Below are 18,388 nucleotides of genomic sequence, written 5' to 3'. Positions count from 1 at the left end.
ATACATTTGTCAAACACCATGCTTTACATGCATCATTGCATGGAATGAACACCAAAATATTAAGAGGTTGGATATGATTAGTTTGACTTTACAAATGATAAAACAACCTTGGAGAGGTTGAACAACTTCCAAAGGTCACAGGGTTACTGAATGGAAGAACCATGGTGCAATCTATTTTCATCAACTCCTTGTTCTTCAGTGTGGCCCACAATCCAACAGCCTTGGACTTATCTGGAAAAAGTTAAAAGCAGACTCTCAGGCCTTCCCCCAAACTACTGAATTAAAACTTGATTTAAACAATACCCTGAGGTAAGTAGTAACCCCATTAAAAGTAGGCAAGTATCATTCTCTGCTACCTGTCATGAATATATCAGACCCCACTGAAGAAAGCCCTAATGTTAGTCTTAGGGAAGTAACTTAAGTCATATAGTGTTCGTAGAATAATGCTAATCTTCATACATGTTTAGCAAGTAGGGCAATTGTTTCTAAACAACATAGAAGGTACACCAACTCAGGTGAGACATTATTTCCCAAAAAAAGTTAAATTCTTGTTCTCATCATGTTAATGCACATATTAACCCAGCTGAACAGCCAGCCCTGAGAAGCAGGTACTATACACAATGCCCGTTCACTTCCAGTTGGCTCTTGGTTCAGTCTGGCCCCATGCTGTGTCTTTGAAGTGCTTACTGTAGGAGTTTCTCTAATCCCTACATTTTCATTTCTTACAGCTCAGCAGCTTCTCACACACTTTCCATCAAGCACCTGTGCCTTCTTTGTAGTAACACTGATTCATAGTAATGTAACATGTCCTTTAAAGTTTGCAATGATTTTTACTAGAATTGTTAACATTGTTAACCAGCTTCACTGGTTTTTAAGAAATCTATCTCAACCCCTTTTTTCTCCAATTTTTTCCAATAATTTTTGAAGTAATTTTGCAGAATGAATGGAACAATGTATAGCACATTAAAACAAAAAATGTCTGCATTCTGGAATGGCTGGAGTGGGGAAACACTATCCACCAGCTTTCACTAAGTACCTTTATTGTCAAAGATACAGCACTATTATAGAAAAAGATAGCAGGGATGAAAATAGAGTAAATATATCAAAATACTCACTCAAATTCTCACCTAGATTTAAAAATGCTCATGGTACTGAAATGTTGAAATTTTCTGATTGAAATTCAACTGGTTAACATAGACCCTGACCTGGCTTCTGTTCTTGAGGCTGCTCTACCTTAGTCCTTGACACATTTACATAACCTCTGGCCTACAGACAAACTCGCTCTTAGACCCTGGTGAGTTTTCTTTTCTTTTCTTTCTTTTTTTTTTTTTTTATTTGACAGGCAGAATTAGACAGTGAGAGAAAGAGAGAGAGAGAGAGAGACAGAGAGAAAGGTCTTCCTTCCACTGGTTCACCCCCCAAATGGCCGCTACAGCTGGTGCTGTGCCAATCCGAAGCTAGGAGTCAGGTGCTTCCTCCTGGTCTCCCATGTGGATGCAGGGGCCCAAGCACTTTGGCCATCCTCCATTGCCCTTCTGGGCCACAGCAGAGAGCTGGACTGGAGGAAGAACAACCGGGACTAGAACCTGCACCCATATGGGATGCCAGTGCCACAGGCGGAGGATTAACCAAGTGAGCCACAGCGCCACCCCCACCCCAGACCCCACCCCCACCCCCGGCTGAGTTTTCTCTGCTAAGTACCTATCTGAGCAAACCTTAACCTAGCCTTGACAGGGATGTTTGCTGCAGGCCCCTAGCCTCCTGGCTTGAACCCCATAGTTGCTGCCTGAAGATGAGGATGTGACTATGAATGAAATCCACCACTTGTAAAACTTTCAACACTCCCAACCACACTGTTCTCATTCACTTACTGTAATTAGTATCAAGTGTATTAAGAATTGGTATTTCTGCTGACATCCCACATAGGCATTGTTTCAAGTCCTGGGCACTCCACTTCTGATCCAGCTCCCTGAAAATGGCCCAGGAAAGCAGTGGAAAGATGGTCCAATTTTGGTCCCCTGCACCCACACGGGAGACTGGGAAGAATTGCTATTCTAAATAATGACATTTCATCCTTTTCTCTTCTGCTTCTCAAAAATTCTGCATTTGATTATGACACTTTTACTGTAAATTCTGTCTTTAAAGGTATTCACTTTTTGATCAAACTATTATGGTCCATTTTTAGGCATGGACAATACCTGGTTGACATTAGAAGGACAACCAGAATCTGCAATGTTTTTCAGTCACTTTCAGTCCATTTTCTCAGCTTAACTCAAAATCTCAAAGAGGCTATTTACTCTTTATGAACTTTTTTCTTTGATCAGCTTTAGAAACAAGATAGATTTTATTTTAATTTTTTAAAATATTGGTGCAATATACTCAACATCCATCCACTTCTAACATTAAATATCTCCTGAAAATCTATCTTCCTGCCTTGTTTCTCTCATTCTTACCAATCCTACTTAAATAATTATTTTAACATTGTAGATTTTAAAAATTATACGCAATAATTCAAAATGTTTCCTAGCTCAAGGAAACAGTTTGCAAAAAATTTGTCTATATTTAAACAAGCCTGCTACTATGTGTTATAATATATGGTTCTGTAACGCTTTTATCTCACAAAAAAAGGTCTCAGGGCTCTGTGTGTGTGTGTGTGTGAGAGAGAGAGAGAGAGAAATCATGAAACAATAAGACATATAACACAGCTGCTTTTAGATGGGTACTCAAACCAGTGGCAACATCCAGTTTCTCAAAAGGAAAGCAAACCACTTTTAACTGAAGGAAGATTAAATCTGTAATTGAAATCTGTCCTGTCAAGGTATTAGCCCAATAAACTGCAAAATTTGACAAATGCGCATTTATCAGGTATGCCCAGGTAGAGAAAATGCTGACAGCAGTAAGTCCTTCGGGAAACCCGACACTTCAGTGAAGCAGGTGAATATGTTGATCCGGTGGGACTCTGAACCAGAACAGAAAATGCACCTTATCAAAAGAATCAAATCCAGCTGACTTAGAAGACCCAGTTACACTGTTCAGCAATAAACTGTACGGAGATCCATAAATGAAAAAGTGGACTCGGGGTTAAGTAACGTTATCTACAGCCAGGAACTGGACACAATAGTAAGCTAGTCTTCCATCTGCATCTGTTCTTCCTGGTACTATTCCTCCCTAACTAAACCGCAAGCTTCATGAAGGGAGGAATGACCGCCATTGTTTTCATCACTACCTCCCCAGCCTAGTCAGCACATGGGGCACAAGGCCCTCTATTCGTTGACTGAATGAATGAACCCCTAGATTTCACTGTTAAAGGTTTTGTGTTACCTTCCTCGCTAAAGAGCATTCAAGTGAATTTTTGTCTCAAAGGCACAAAAATTCCACATCTACAATCTATTTTCTTTAAAACAAGTGCAAGAATAACAGGAGACCCCATAAGTCGCGGGACCTACAAGCACCGCGCGTGCGCTATTCGCTAATGCCGTACACGGAAAGCCCCTCCCGCAAGAGAATCACCTTTGCGCATGCTCAGTGACGAGCTCCCGCTCAGTGGGCGGGTTCCAAAGAAAAGGAAATGGTCGCTGCGCCTGCGTCGCTCCTTCTGGGTCTTAGGCCGGCTGCGCAGGCGCACAGGTACCATTTTGACCGTAAACATCCTGCCGATTTGAACCGTGGATTTGGGCGGCAGGAAGAGCCGCGGCGTAACGGCAGCCATCTTGTTTGTTTGAGTGAATTGGAAAGGAGGCGGCGGCTGTGGCGCCGGCGGGAGCCGCTCCGAAGCTACACCTCGCCAAGGCTCCCCCTTTCCCCGCCCCCTCCCCCGACCCTTTTCCCCTCCCCGGGCCACCCAGCGCGCCCAACTCCCAGCGGAGAGCTAGGTAAGAAAACTCGGCCGACCCCGTCTTTCCCTCCGGCTCCCTCCCCCACCCCTTCGCCGCCGTCGGGGTGCCGGACTCGGGGGTGGGAGGGCGAGGGCAGCGCTCGCCGCGCCCCCGCGTGCTGCACCTCCGTGCCCCGGAGCGACGGCGCTGTCGGCCCAGGCCGCTTCGCCCTGGGCCCGCCCTCGTCTGGGACCCGCGCGCAGGCTGGGCCCGCATCATCGCTGATTCGGTCACAAATGGTTCTGGTCCCTTCTGAGACCAACAAAAGCCGTTACTCGGGCGGTCAGCTCCCCTTGTCGCCCGGAGAAGGCAGAGGGCGGCTTGGGCCGCGGAGGGAGGAGAAGAGGTTTGAACGAGCGCGCTCTGGGCGCCGGGCCGCCTCCTCCTCGGGTAAAAAATGGCTGGCTGGGAAGACGCGGGCTTCGGGGCGGGAGGCGGTGTTGGCGGGCCCGGCAGCCGCGGTGCCAGCCCGGAGGGGCCGCAAGCGGCGGCTGCGCCCGGGGGTGGGGGCGGGCGCCGGGGCTGTGCGGGCCCCGCCGCTTCGGTCGGGATGGGGCTGGAGGGCGCAGGGGCCCCCGGCCGCGCGGGCTGCTTGCTGCTGCTCCCCCCATGTTTCTAAAAAAGACAGCTTTTACGTTGGGAATATGCAATGTTGGACAGAACGGTAGAAAACGTGACGCGGGGGTTGGGGGGGGGGGCTGCTTCTGATTCTTAGGAAATGAGCATCCTTGGTTTTCCCCTCCACTTCTCTAATGGTTTCTTTAAATGCTTAGGCAGTCAGGTGTTGTGGAGACACTCCGGGGGAGGTGTGTGTCTGACATGCTTGCTGCCTGCTCGGTTGCGGAGAAAGGCTTGCAAACAGTCTGAAAAGTGGGTGACACCGTGGGGTCGTGCCGCCAGGTTTAGCGGCTTTCTTCAACTCTGGAGAAAGGACACGCCGCGGGATTTGTTCTCTCTGATCTGTGTGTCCTCAGCGTTCAGAAACTCGTTTATGTGACGGGTTTCTGGTGAATGCTTTGTGCCTGTCTGCTTGTCTTGTCGAGTTTCTGTTTGCTCTCATCGTACTGTTTGTAATAACCATTGATTTTTCTGGAAAAAAGAAATCTTAAAATGAGGGTGACTGACAGCGTGCTGTGTGAGTCTTCAGAGTCTGGAGACGCTTTCCTAAGTTGTAGAGTTATTAAATATCTGTGTTTAGTGTGGGAGGAAACTAATTATTTTTGGAAAGGCACGGATGAGGACATACGCCATATCCGATGATGAAATTATTTAACAGTTTGCATGGTTGAAGTGACAGCAGTGCATACCTAATGAACATAGTGCTTTCTATACACACATCAAAACTACCTAGACTTCACGTTTTTGTGTTTATGCCTTTATTAGTATGCTGTAGAATTATGCTTCCCACTTGAAGTGGCATATGATTTAAGTATACTTAAAATTAAGAGTTTTCTTTTGATGAATTCTTGTTTAACAAAACGTAGAACATTTGAACAGTCTTCTACTTTTGCAGTCTGGGACACTTGAGAAATGATTGTGTTTTTGTTAAATTTTTATATCAGAGTTCAGCAAGATCATGCTGACTAGTTAATGTTATGCTGCAAGGTTTTTCTTGGAAGTTATTGTTTGTATCTATTGTGGCACTGTGTTAAGTATGCTATTCAGTTTTAATTTTCATAGCTCTTGATGAATATTACACCATCTTAAAGCTGAGAAAGCTAGAACTCAGATGTCAAATAACTTACTCTGCTAAACAACTAAGTGAGGAGGGTGCTGAATTGGAATCTAGGACTGTCTGTAGAACCCCTTGGTCAAAAACCAAAAAGAACCAAAAAGGTGGGGAGCTGTGGCCACATACCTTCTTTCCCTGAGTGGCTCACTCTCCACTCCTGGAAGGACTAGCTCTGTTCCTGAATTATGTACTAATGTTTGCCAAGGTTAGTAAATCACCAAATATCAAACTTAGATTTTTTTTTAATAGTAGGAAAACTGAATTACATAGTGATTAATCAGCTTAACTTGCTACTTAATGGCAAAACAAAATTGTTTGGACAGTAAGTGTAGTGGTTTTTACTTTGCATAGATGCTTTTCTTAGACACACACACACACACACACACAGTGTATGAATTTCAAATAGTACAAAAGGGCAAGCCTTGTTTCCCCTGGAGACTCTCCAGAGGTAGCCACTGTTACCAGTTTCATGTGTTTTCCAGATATTTTATGTTTATGCAGGTGTATGTAAATATAGTCAGCCCTCTGTATCTTGAACATTCTGGGTACAGATGCTCCATCTGTGAACCTATTTCTTGATCTGTGTGTGGTTGAATCCACTGGCGCTGCATCTTTAGATAAGTGGGGACAACTCTATATAGCGCATTCTAACCTCTCCTCAATCTAATGTTGAATTTATCCTGGAGATTTTTCCATTTTACTACCAAATTTTATGTCATTGTTTAGGCCTACTTTGTATTCTTTTGTGTAGGTGTATTTATTTTTCAAGTGTGTTATTGGCCAGCTATGTTATTTCTAATGTTTTGTTATTAAGTTACCATAACAAGATAACATAGTGTTACACTTGGAAGTGTGAGCTCTGAAGTTCAACCTCTACCTCTGTTAAATATAGGTGACAGTTGCCTACCTCTGCTTTGTTTTACTGTGTTTAAAATGGGCTAGTATTTGCAATGTAGAATAATCATGATGGAGTTTGGATTCGTAAAATAGTTGATACTTGGTAAGATGGGGTCTGTTTCTGTTAATACTGTTTATATCCAAATATAATTTTTTTAGAAAAAATTACATTTTATTAAATCATATTCTTTTTTTTAACTTTTATTTAATATAAATTTCCAAAGTACAGAATATGGATTACAATGGCTTCCCCCCCATAACGTCCCTCCAACCCGCAACCCTCCCCTTATCCACTCCCTCTCCCCTTCCATTCATATCAAGATTCATTTTCTATTCTCTTTATATACAGAAGATCAGTTTAGCATACATTAAGTAAAGATTTCAACAGTTTGCTCCCACACAGAAAAATACTGTTTGAGTACTAGTTATAGCATTAAATATCCAAATATAATTTAAAAAAAATTTGCCTAATATTTGTCCATTTTAGGGGATACTAAACAGCATTTCAGTATGCATATCAGTGTAAAACAATCAAATCAAGCAGTTAGCATTTCCATCTCTATCCTTTGTTTGGCGCCTACCAGCTGCTCTCTTCCAGTTTTTTGCACACTGTTGTGAACTATAGCTGCCCCACCACACTGTGGAACTCTAGAACCTATTACTTTCTCTCTGTTTTAGTGCCCATTATCCAACCTTTCCTCTCTCTACTGCCCTGCCCTTTTCTAGCCTCTAGTGATCACTATTCTGAATTTGACTGTTTTAATTTCCACATGGAGAACTTGCAGTATTTTTCTTTCTCTGTCTGGCTTATTTCTTATAATGTAATGATCTCCAGTGTCATTCATTTCACTGCAAATGATCTCATTTTTTCATGGCTGAATAATACTCCGTTGTGCATGTATGCCACATTTTCTTCATCCTAGTTATCAGTTGGTGGATATCTAGGTTGAATCCGTATCTTGGCCATCGTGAGTGGCATTGCAGTGAACATGGGCATGTGAATGATCTCGTTAACAGGCTGATTTCATTTCCTTCAGATATATACCCAAGAAATGTGATAGCTGGAGCATATGGTAGATCTATTTTTAGTTTACTGAGGCACCTCCTTACTGTTCTTCATAATGGCTGTACTAATTTGCATTCCTTCCAGCAGGGCTTGAGGGTTCCCTTTTCTCAGCAGTGACTATAGTGAGATGATATCTCATTTGTGGTTTGATCTGCATGTCCCTGACGACTAATGATTCTGAGCACTTGTTCATTTATTTGTTGCCTATTTGTATGTCTTCCTTTATGAAACCAAGTATATCTTTCATATTAATTACTGTAACTGCAATTTCTTATTGAAAAGTATCAAATTTTTATAAGATGTTGCCAGATGATCCTTCAAAGAGATCTTGCCATTTTATGCAACTGATAAGCTAAAGATGGGTGAAGAATTGATAAGGACTGGGAATATTGTACAGTACAAATATCAGCCTCAATTTAGCATGGATTCTTCAGGATAACTGAAATTACTCTTTTGTATTATTGAATATTTCTAAAATATCATTTGACATCAGAGTTAAATTATTTATGATCAATTGAGAAAATGTTGCTTACTGAAAAAAATCATGAAATTGCAAGCCTTCTGAGGTCTTTTTGAAAAGATTTATCAGAATTTCTTATCTTCAAAATATACAGAGACTAATCACCCTTTTTTAAAAAATTGGGTACAGGTTAGTATTACCGAAGAAAAAATTGGCTTACAGAACAACAGTGATTGCATTTTCTTCTTTTTCATATATAAGCCAATAGCTGATCCAGTACTCTTTCCTTTAGTTATTAGGGTGATTTCCTCTTGCTAATTGTTTCCCAGATTAATTTTAGCTTATCTCCTCCCTCCCTCCTGCCTCCATTCCCATGCTGAGAAGGCATCTATTTAGGAATCTCTGCCTCTGCATTGCTGGGATATTTTAGGCATGGGGCTCTGACCAGCAGCTGAAGTGCTGGCCATGAGCTTCTGACACCTGTTGAAGTGCCAGTAGTTTTAACTTTTAAAACCTCTGGACTTTTTTCCATCTGTCAACTATGAGATCACTTGGTGTACCTCATTTACTTACTCATAAAGCACATACTCAGTAATTGTCATTTGGCAAAGTTTCTTAGGAGCTGTCTGTTTATTTGTAACACAATTGTTTGCTTCCATAGTGAAAAAGGGGGTTTGTCATGTGTGACAGTAGCTATTTCTAAGAACTCACTGCCATATTGAATTTCTGTAAAATTCTCTAGGTTTTATTTATAGCACTGTTGGGACAGCTTAAGTTTTCTTTAGCAAACTTTTTAAGGCTTAAAGTATAAGCACTTACTGGAGGCTGCCTTTGATTATGGAAAGCGTATTTTGATCTACCAAATGCTGTGTAGTGAATCAGGAACCTCTGAGCTGTTCCTTTTTAATGCTTTCAACTGAGTGTTTTAATCGGAGTTCTTCCTAGTATAGTATTCCTTAGTTCTTAACTGCAGGTTTGGAAGAAGAAGATTATAATGTGGTGATTGATGATCTCCAAAGAGCTTCAGGTTCAGAAAATGAGAATTTCAGGACCTTTTGCTATTAAGTGGTAGAAGATGGATATGAGGCATACCTGTGTTGTTGTTTTCCTACCATTCCCCTACCCTCCCATACTTCTTGGACATATGTGAAATCTGTTGCCAGTAATATATTGAGTATTGGCAGCTGTTTTTATAAGTCTTAAAATCAGTAGACTAGTTCTTCCCAGTTTTTTATTCTTTTTCAAAATGGTTTTAGCTTTTCTAGTTTCTTTGCCCTTACATACAAATTTTAGGATAATCCTGTCTATTGTTGTAAATAAGTCTCATTAGGATTTTGATGGTTGTTAGTGTTTCGTAAACAAAACAAAAATCTAAGCATACACTTGTCACACTACCCAGCAATTATACTTTAGGACATTTGTCCCAAAGAAAAGTTCACCAGAAGTCACAAGAATATTTCTAACAACTTTATTTGTAAAAGCTAAAGTGTGGAAACAACCCCATGTTCTTGGCAATGAAAAGGAACATACTGTTGGTAAATGTAGCAAGTTAAATGGATCTCAGCATTATGCTAATTCCCAAAATGCCACATTGTATGATTACATTTATAATGACTTCTATATAAGCGCACTTTCATATCTTACTTTAGTCACAAACATTGTGGGAAAATATAGGTAGGAAATCTTTTGGCTAATTCGATTTAAGTCTTTTGGAAAAGAGAAATAACACTTTGCTTACTTAATGTTCTCTTCTGAACTGGAGTTTTCAGGCAGCCTGTCTTTTTTATGAATTAATACATTAGCTTGCTGAAAGAACAGTAACAGCAATATATTTGTAATTCTAAGACTGTTGTCCTAGATTTAATATTTAAATTATGAATAGACAAGTGCTTTTCAAATTCTTGAGTTATGTATCTATGTAATACGTTTTTGAGCCTCAGTTTTTCTAAAAACTGTCTGCCTGGCTTTGCTTGGTGGAATATGAAATGCTTAGTGTGGTGCTTGTCACTAAGTAATTATTGTTTAAAGGCTGTAGCTGAGAATCTCAATTTTTAAATTTGAGATTCTGAAAATGGTAATTTCCACCTTAATTGATAGCTCTTTTTTCTTGCCATGAAAGATATGTTCTCGAGGATTCGGCCTTTACACAGACTATTTCCATTGTCAGTAATCAGGATAGGAATGAAATTAATACTTGATGGAACTTCCAAGAGTTTTACAATGACAGCTTTTACACTTGAACTAACACTTTTAAGCTGACAATAAGACATGAAAGCAGTTTGACTCTTGTTCCTTTTTCCTTCAGCCTTTAATGTGTAAGGATCTTTTTCTTTACCCTCTCAAAATTTAAACAATGAGCTCTGGTAAAATGAATATTACACTTGCATTCACATCTTTAAGATTTCTCATGTCTAAGTAAATATTTCAGTTCTCATATGGTGCTTATATTAAGTTTCTCTCTCTCTCTCAGGTTTCTTCCTGTTTGATAGTCAACCAGCACAATGTTCTACGCACATTTTGTCCTCAGTAAAAGAGGGCCTCTGGCCAAAATTTGGCTAGCGGCCCATTGGGATAAGAAGCTAACCAAAGCCCATGTATTCGAGTGTAATTTGGAGAGCAGTGTGGAGAGTATCATCTCACCAAAGGTATGTTTGCTATTAGTATTCGTATTCACTTTGTTTACTGATGTGTGAAATGGAACTTAAAAAAACAGCTTTTTAGGCAGGAATCTGTATATTGGAGGCAAAGAAAATCCATAGATTGCCCACAGTTTTCTGTATTAGATTATGTGTTTATCACCTCTAGATGTGATTTGATGTGATCACAATTTGATATTCTCTTTAAAAATTCCTTAGAGATGTTTTTATGTTTGAATAGCAAATAAGCATGAGGTTGGGGCAATATGCAGATACTTTACATTCCTATTTCTGGGTGCATTTATACTTAGTTTATAGGTATATGATATATGAATTGACAGAATATGCAAAATAAGGTACTCATGTTTAGGGGCCAGCTATAACCTGTCCACCTAGTAAATACTGCCCATACTACCTCATTTACCTACGTAACCTTTCAAACGTACTTGTGGTTTCTTGAAGATACCAAGCTTTTTCCCTAGCTTAGAAGTTTTGCACCAGCTTTGCATTTTCCAAGGAGCATCTTCCTATAGATATTTGTTCCCTTAATTACTGTCTGTCTCCCGTTGGGATGGAAGCTTCATGAGTTTCTTTTACCTTGCTTTGTATACTGATCTGTATGTAGAGGAACTTTTAATAACTTTCTCTGAAAGTGGTCTGAAGCAGTAATTTCCATGTTGATATTTCTCAGATAGTATAGTTTAAAGCAATACGAGGTTTTTGCTTTAACAAAAAGGATCTTAAAACACACAGATGCAGCTACCATTTACTATTAAAATTGGGATTTCGTTGAAGAACAGACAAGTTGACTTAAAATTCATGAAGAACTAATTTCAAAGGAAAAATTCTGAAATACAAATTTACATGTATGTTCACATCTGCACATCTGTGTTTTAAAGGTCCTTTCCTATACCTTGCATACACCACATGCAAACACCAGTTATCCCATAGTGGAGATGTTCCAGATTACACATGCATGGACTGGCAGCATGAGGAAGTACTCTCAGAATCTCCAGTTTGGCCAAGTATCGGCATAATGTGTTAAATAAGAGGAATTCTTAAGAGGGGGAAATCTCAAAGGAATAAAACTGGGGATGTAGCACAGAGTTGGTCAGAAAAGTTACATGGTAAAGTTTATGTTTTAGGTTGGGAAAGTAAAAGTTTGTGCTTAGAGCAAATTTTCACTTGTCTGTGGACTTTTTCCTGGTTTTAGAGTTACAGCTGATGCAATTTATTGACATAGTGTTGAAGTCATTGCTTTCCTGCATATCTAAGACAATTCTAATTTGAAAATTTTAATAAAAGAAAAACAAACATCTTACTCTAAAAAAGGAAAATAAACGATGTATAGTTCTGTACTTAGCGAAAACTTTAATATTTTGGTATGATTATTGGGCTTTTGGAAATTTATGTATTCAAATAGTTTTTTGTTTTTAAAGACTTGTTTATTTGAAAGACAGTTACAGAGAGAGAGGAGAAACAGAGACCTTCCATCTGCTGATTCACTCCCCAGATGGCTATAATAGCAGGGCTACGCTAGGCCAAAGCCAGGAGCTTCTTCTGGGTCTCCCATGTGGTCCAGGCATCCAAGCATTTGGGCCATCCTCCGCTGCTTTCCCAGGCAACATTAGCAGGAAGTTGAATCAGAAATGGACAAGCTGGCGCCCATATGGTATGCTGGCACTACAGGCCGTGGCTTTAACCCACTAAACTGCAACACGGGCCTTGCACAGTTTTTAATGCCTGTACACAGAAACCACTTTCCATTGTTTTTTTAAGATTTATTTTTATTTGAAAGGCAAAGCCACAGAGAGAGAGATTCCATCCACTGGTTCACTCCCCAAATGGCCGCAACGGCCAGGGCTGGGCCAGCCTGGAGCCAAAAGCCTCTTCTGGGTCTCCCATGTGGGTGCAGGAGCTCAAGCACTTGGGCTGTCCTCTGCTGCTTTCCCAGGCGCGTTAGCAGGGAGCTGGATCAGAAGTGGAGCAGCAGGCATTCAAACTAGCACCCGTATTGGATGCTGCAATCAAGGCGGCAGCTTTATCTGCTATACCACAATGCTGGCCCCATGTTAAGTTGTTTTGTAGCAGGACTGCACTTTGTTGGTGGCTCTGTCATTATTTTTAGGGGTCTCTGAATATAGATTTAGACCTTACATCCTTAAAAAAATCAATCAAAATGAATTATAGACCTAACTGTAAAACACAAAACAATATAAGCAATATAAAGCTACCAGGAGAAAAATCCAGATGACTTTGGGTTTGGGAGTGACTTTTTACATATAGCTCCAAAGCCATGCTCCATGAAAGGAAGAATTCATAAGTTGGACTTCATTAAAATAAGATCTCTATTCTGCAAGACATTGTCCAGAGAATGAAAACACAAATAACAGGCTGGGAGACAATGTTGTAAAACACTTAAGTGATCAAGGACTGTTAGACAAAATATACAAAGAACTCCTGGAACTCAGTAGTAAGAAAACAAGTAACTTGATTTAAAAACAGGCCAATATTAACATCACCACACCATTGTCTGGAAAATGCAGATTAAATCAAGATACTACTACCTACCTATTAGAATGGCCAAAATCCAAAACATACACCACCCCAAATGCTGATGAAAATCTGGCAAAACAAGATATGTTCATTCATTGCAGTGGTAATACAAAATGATTCAACAACTGTAGAAGACAAACTACTGTTGCTGTGCGGCCCAGGAGTCTTACTCCATGGTATTTATTCAGTGTAGCTGAAACTTAGTTTTGTATAAAAACATGCACACTGATGTTTATGGCAGCTTTATTCATAATTGCCAGAACTTGGAAGCAGCTTGCGTATCCTTCACTAGGTGGTACATCTAGACTGTGATATATTATTCAGTGCTAAAAAGAAATGGGATACGAAGCCATGAAAAGATATGAAGGGACTTCAAATGCATTCAGGTAATTCAATTTAAAAAGGCTACTTTATGATCCCAGCTGTAAGATACTCTGGAAAAGGCAAAACTCTGGAAACATGAAAAGATGGAGGGGATTAGAGAAGAAAAGGAGAGACGAATAGGTAAAACCCAAAGGTTTTTTGTTGTTGTTGTTTTGTTTTGAAGATTTATTTATTTGAAAGAGCTATAGAGAGGGAGAGACCGAGCTCTTCCATCTGCTGGTTCACTCTCCAGATGGCCACAATGGCCAGTCCTGGGCCAGTTGGAAGCCAAGAGCTCCATCTGAATCTCCCACGTGGGTAGCAAGGGATCAGGCAGTTGAGCCATCCTCCGCTGCCTTTCTGATGCTGTGACAAGGAGTTGGATCAGAAGTGGAGTAGCCGGGACTGGAACTGGCACTCATATGGAATGCTGGCGTCAGCTTTACCTGCTACATCTCAACACTAGCCCCGAGGATTTTTTTAAGAACAGTTAAACTATTCTGCCTGACACTATACTGATGAAACATCTCATTATACATTTATCTAAACTTAAAGAATGTACTATATCAAGAATGAATCTTAACAAACTGTGAACTCATGGTGGTGATGATGTGCTGGTCAAATTTATAAGTTATAACTTTGATGCTGATGTTGATAATACAGGAAACTGTATGTAGAGGCACAGGGGTACATGGGAAATCACTGTACTTCATTCCCAGTTCTGCTCTAAACCTAAACTGTTTTTAAAAAGTCATTTTTGAAAAGAAAACTGACAGAGATGTGAACAGAGCTGACCTGAATCCAGTCATGTAACAGTGTACTTTAATGCTGTTTTTACACACAAAACAGCTTGTGCACGTGCATGTGCACACTTGGCACAAATAAAATATATTCTGTACATACTTACAGAAAAGCCTAGAAGGCCTAACAAAGTATTAACATTTTCAGTAAGTGGTAGGATTATAGAGGTTTTGTTTACCCATTTAGTAGAATTTCTTATTACATTTCGCATCACATTCTCAGTCTTTCCTTAAAGATTTTTAGGAATATAATAGATGGGCCCAGTGATAAACTGATCTTTTAAGATTTTTGATGTGCATTAACAGTGTACTCTCTAGTGACATAACATGAGTTTGCACTGCTAGTCAAATTATATGAGAATGTGTTTTCTATTTTCTTAGAGTTTATGCTTACTGAGATAAGTAAATGATTGTACTCTGTACTTGAAATTGATATTTGTGGCTAATCGTTTATTATCTATAAACTAGTATCAAGAGAGTTTCGAATTAAAAGGATAATAGATTTTTTGTAGTATGTGCAGAGTACTTTGCATCTGCATTAGGTATGAGATAGTCTGACATCTGAAGGTACACATTAACAGCCATAAAGCACAGCATACAGTATAGGAATAATGTAAAAGCTTGCAGTGTGTTTTGTAAGAGCGAATGAATAATTTAATTTTAAAAAATAATTTCTAAGTTGGTTTTTATTTTTAAGATATTCCTACAGAATCAACTGACCTGAAAATTTGTTTGCTTTATTGTGTGTTTTTTGTGGGGAAGTGTTGGTTTCATTGTTTAGAACATGTGTCAGGTATGTGGTTCCATTGCAACTGCAAGTTAGTGTGCTTGTTCTCTTTTTCACCCATTGAAAGAGTCACCATCATCCTTTGCAGAACTGTCACTGAATATATATAGCTTGTGGTCTTCATTGCACTGACTGTAAAAGTGTCATATTTCCTTTTACATTTTCATAGGCTAAACTCTGAATGAAACTAATCCAGAAAAAAAGCTTTTGCAAACACCTTTTTGAATTATATAATTCAAATAATATAGACAAGGAAATGATGAAAGAGATTTTTTTCTCTAACTTAGATGAAAATATAAATTTTAAATTTACTAAAACCACATAAAAGGAGATTGTGTTTTTCTGTTAGCAATTTTAATTGGAAGTTAATTTTGTATCACGGATTTATCATCTGGCAAGTCTTAGATTTTATCACAAATTTGTTATAATTTGGGATACCTAAAAATTTTAGCAGTAAACTTCATACTTGCTGTAAACTATATGAAATGGCCATAAATACAGAGTCAGAGTCATAAGTCTTAGAATATTGTGGAGCATTTATGTATAATACAAAAATACACTTTATTTTATAAGTAACATGTTAATCATAATTTAAATTTTGGGCAAATGTTTCCCAACTTTATGCATTATGATTTGGGAGATGATCTGGCAGAGTTTGCATTCAGATTATCTTGTTCTCAAAGTAAATTTTCCTGACTATAGCCACAGGAATGTTGAATACTTTAGATTGTATGTTTACTTGTCATTCTTTTCCCAGCTGATTCTCACCCCACACTGGATTTCACATTAGCATTGATCAAGATCTGCCTTGAAAGAAAATAGGCTGGAGGGGGGTGGGCAGTATGGAGGGGTGTATTTTCTAGTGAAAAAAGATGAGTACTGTTTTTCTTTCTGTTTCCCTCAATCAAGTAAAAATACTCAATGAAAAGTGGTTTAAACAATGAGTGGCTTTTTACTTAACTAGAAATTTGGAATGAGAAAGATCTAGGATTGGTTCAGTAGTTTGGGCTGAACAAATTCTGGTTGTTGACTGCAAGCAGCTCTAAGCCCTACCTAGTTAAAATGCAGAAGAGAGGGAAAGAAGAAAGAGATACATTCTTGTTGGGAAAATCTCAGAAAATCTGTCATACTTTATACTTCTTGGCTGAACTGTGATACATGCCTACTCAATAACAAATATTAGCAGAGAAGAATGAGGTAATCCTTCAAGCCTGGAGACATTTGCTTCTGAAACAATCAGCCTTCAGTTTGCCAGCAATGAGCAGTGGCTGTGGATTGGTAACCCACAGTATCACAGGCTCCTTAGGGTACAGAGGACTTATTGGATGGAATAGTTGAGTTTCTGCTTCATATCTGTGAACAGAGTAGTTTGGTAACTACCTTCATGTCTATGTTATTTTTTTTTTAAAGATTTATTTATTTATTCGAAAGAGTTACACAGAGGAGAGGCAGAGAGAGAAAGAGCAAGGTCTTCCATCCAATGGTTCACTCCCCAGTTGGCTACAACAGCCGGAGCAATGCTGATCCGGAGCCAGGAGCCTCTTCTGGGTCTCCCTCACAAGTGCAGGGGCCCAAGGACTTGGGCCATCTTCCACTGCTTTCCCAGGCCATAGCAGAGAACTGGATTGGAAGTGGAGCAGTCGGGTCTTGAACTGGCGCCCATATGGGATGCCAGCACTTCAGGCCAGGCCACAGTGCCAGCCCCCATGTCTATGTTAATTCATGAATTACTGTGCAATCTATCTTTTCAGGATACTTGGGGAATTCAGATAGACAATAAGAAAGTATAGTTGATTAGAAGGCAAATTTTAAAAATAAAGGGTATACAAGGAAAGTAAAAATTCCCTCTAATGATTACCTTTAAAACTGTACAATTAACTGGAAAGTACATAATATGAATATTTTCTTTGTAGGTGAAGATGGCATTGCGAACATCGGGACATCTTTTACTGGGAGTAGTTCGAATCTATCACAGGAAAGCCAAATATCTTCTTGCAGACTGTAATGAAGCATTCATTAAGATAAAGATGGCTTTTCGGCCAGGTATCGTTGAATTTGATTCTAATGAATTTGAGATCTAACATTTTATCTAAAAGGAAAATATTTTAGGAAAAAGCTGTGATATCTTGAATGATTTTTACCATACATGATCACTAAGTGCATTTTGTTTAAAATAACATGCTCTTTGTTTACTTTTGCCAATTTTTTCTTTTTTAATATTTTATTTTTTTGAAAAGCAGAGTCGGAGAGAGGGAGACAGAGGTCTTCCCTCTGCTGGTTAACTCCCCAAGTGACTACAACAGCCAGAACTAGGCCAGGCTGAAGCCAGGATTCAGGTACTTGTTCTAGGTCTCCCACACAGGTGCAAGGACCCACCAAGCACTTGGGCTATATCACCTGCTGCTTTCTCAGGCCCATTAGCAGGGAGCTGGATTGGAAGTGGAGAAACTGGGTTGTGAAGCTGTGCCCATATGGGATGCCACTGCACCACCACACCAGCCCCTATTTTTCTTTTTTTTTTTTAAGGATTTATTCATTTATTTAAAAGAGCTACACAGAGAGAGAAGAGGAGAGAGAGAGAAAGTCCTCCATCTGCTGGTTCATTCCCTAGTTGGCCACAAAGGCCAGAGCCGCGCCATTCTGAAGCCAGGAGCTTCCTCTGGGTGCAGGTGCAGGAGCCCAAGAACTTGGGCCATCTTCTGCTTTCCCAGACCACAGCAGAGAGCCGGATTAAAAGTAGAGCAGCCGAGACTCAAACCAGTGCCCACATGGGATGTCGGCACTGCAGGCAGTGGCTTCACCCACTACACCATAGCACTTTTTTATCTTTTTTAAAGTAATACATTTTACAGATAGCTGATAATGTAGAGTAAAATATAAAAAACAGTAAAATTGTGTTATCCCACTCTCCCTAAAATAACCAATTTCTTTTAACATTTACAGTATTCCTTTATAGTCATTTTCCGTCAAATTTCATGCTTAAGTAGAAAACTGTCATTAGTACTTACTTGTTAATGTGTCTTTTTAAAGATTCATCAACTTAGTGTATAAATTACTGCTTTAATTTGTTTTAATAAAACAAGTATAATGGTTTATGATGGAAAAACAGAAGTACTGTGCTTCAAGGTACTTTGTATCTGTTACCATTCTTCTTATAATCATAGGAAATTGTAACCACTCTGTCTCCCTCTGGTCCCTAGATAATCTGTGGTGTAG

The 18,388-nt window shown here is 39.5% G+C and overlaps 1 protein-coding gene across 2 annotated transcripts in view; it reads left to right on the top strand.

The window, feature by feature from the left end:
• Positions 1 to 3,707: 3,707 nt before the first annotated feature.
• Positions 3,708 to 18,388, top strand: part of RAD21 (RAD21 cohesin complex component) — a 34,688-nt gene continuing 20,007 nt past the window's right edge. The window contains exons 1-3 of one of the 2 annotated variants that reach the window (XM_051843999.3): positions 3,708 to 3,872; positions 10,501 to 10,675; positions 17,086 to 17,215. In XM_051843999.3, the coding sequence (XP_051699959.1) occupies positions 10,532 to 10,675; positions 17,086 to 17,215 (274 nt within the window). In that variant the 5' untranslated portion in view covers positions 3,708 to 3,872; positions 10,501 to 10,531. The other variant, XM_051844001.3, reaches the window with a different exon arrangement.

Source organism: Oryctolagus cuniculus, chromosome 6 (assembly GCF_051225735.1).
Source record: "Oryctolagus cuniculus isolate XC-2025 breed Fujian yellow rabbit chromosome 6, ASM5122573v1, whole genome shotgun sequence".
Taxonomy (NCBI): Eukaryota; Metazoa; Chordata; class Mammalia; order Lagomorpha; family Leporidae; genus Oryctolagus; species Oryctolagus cuniculus.
Note: the sequence above shows the minus strand (reverse complement) of the source record. Positions and strands in the feature narration are given on the sequence as shown.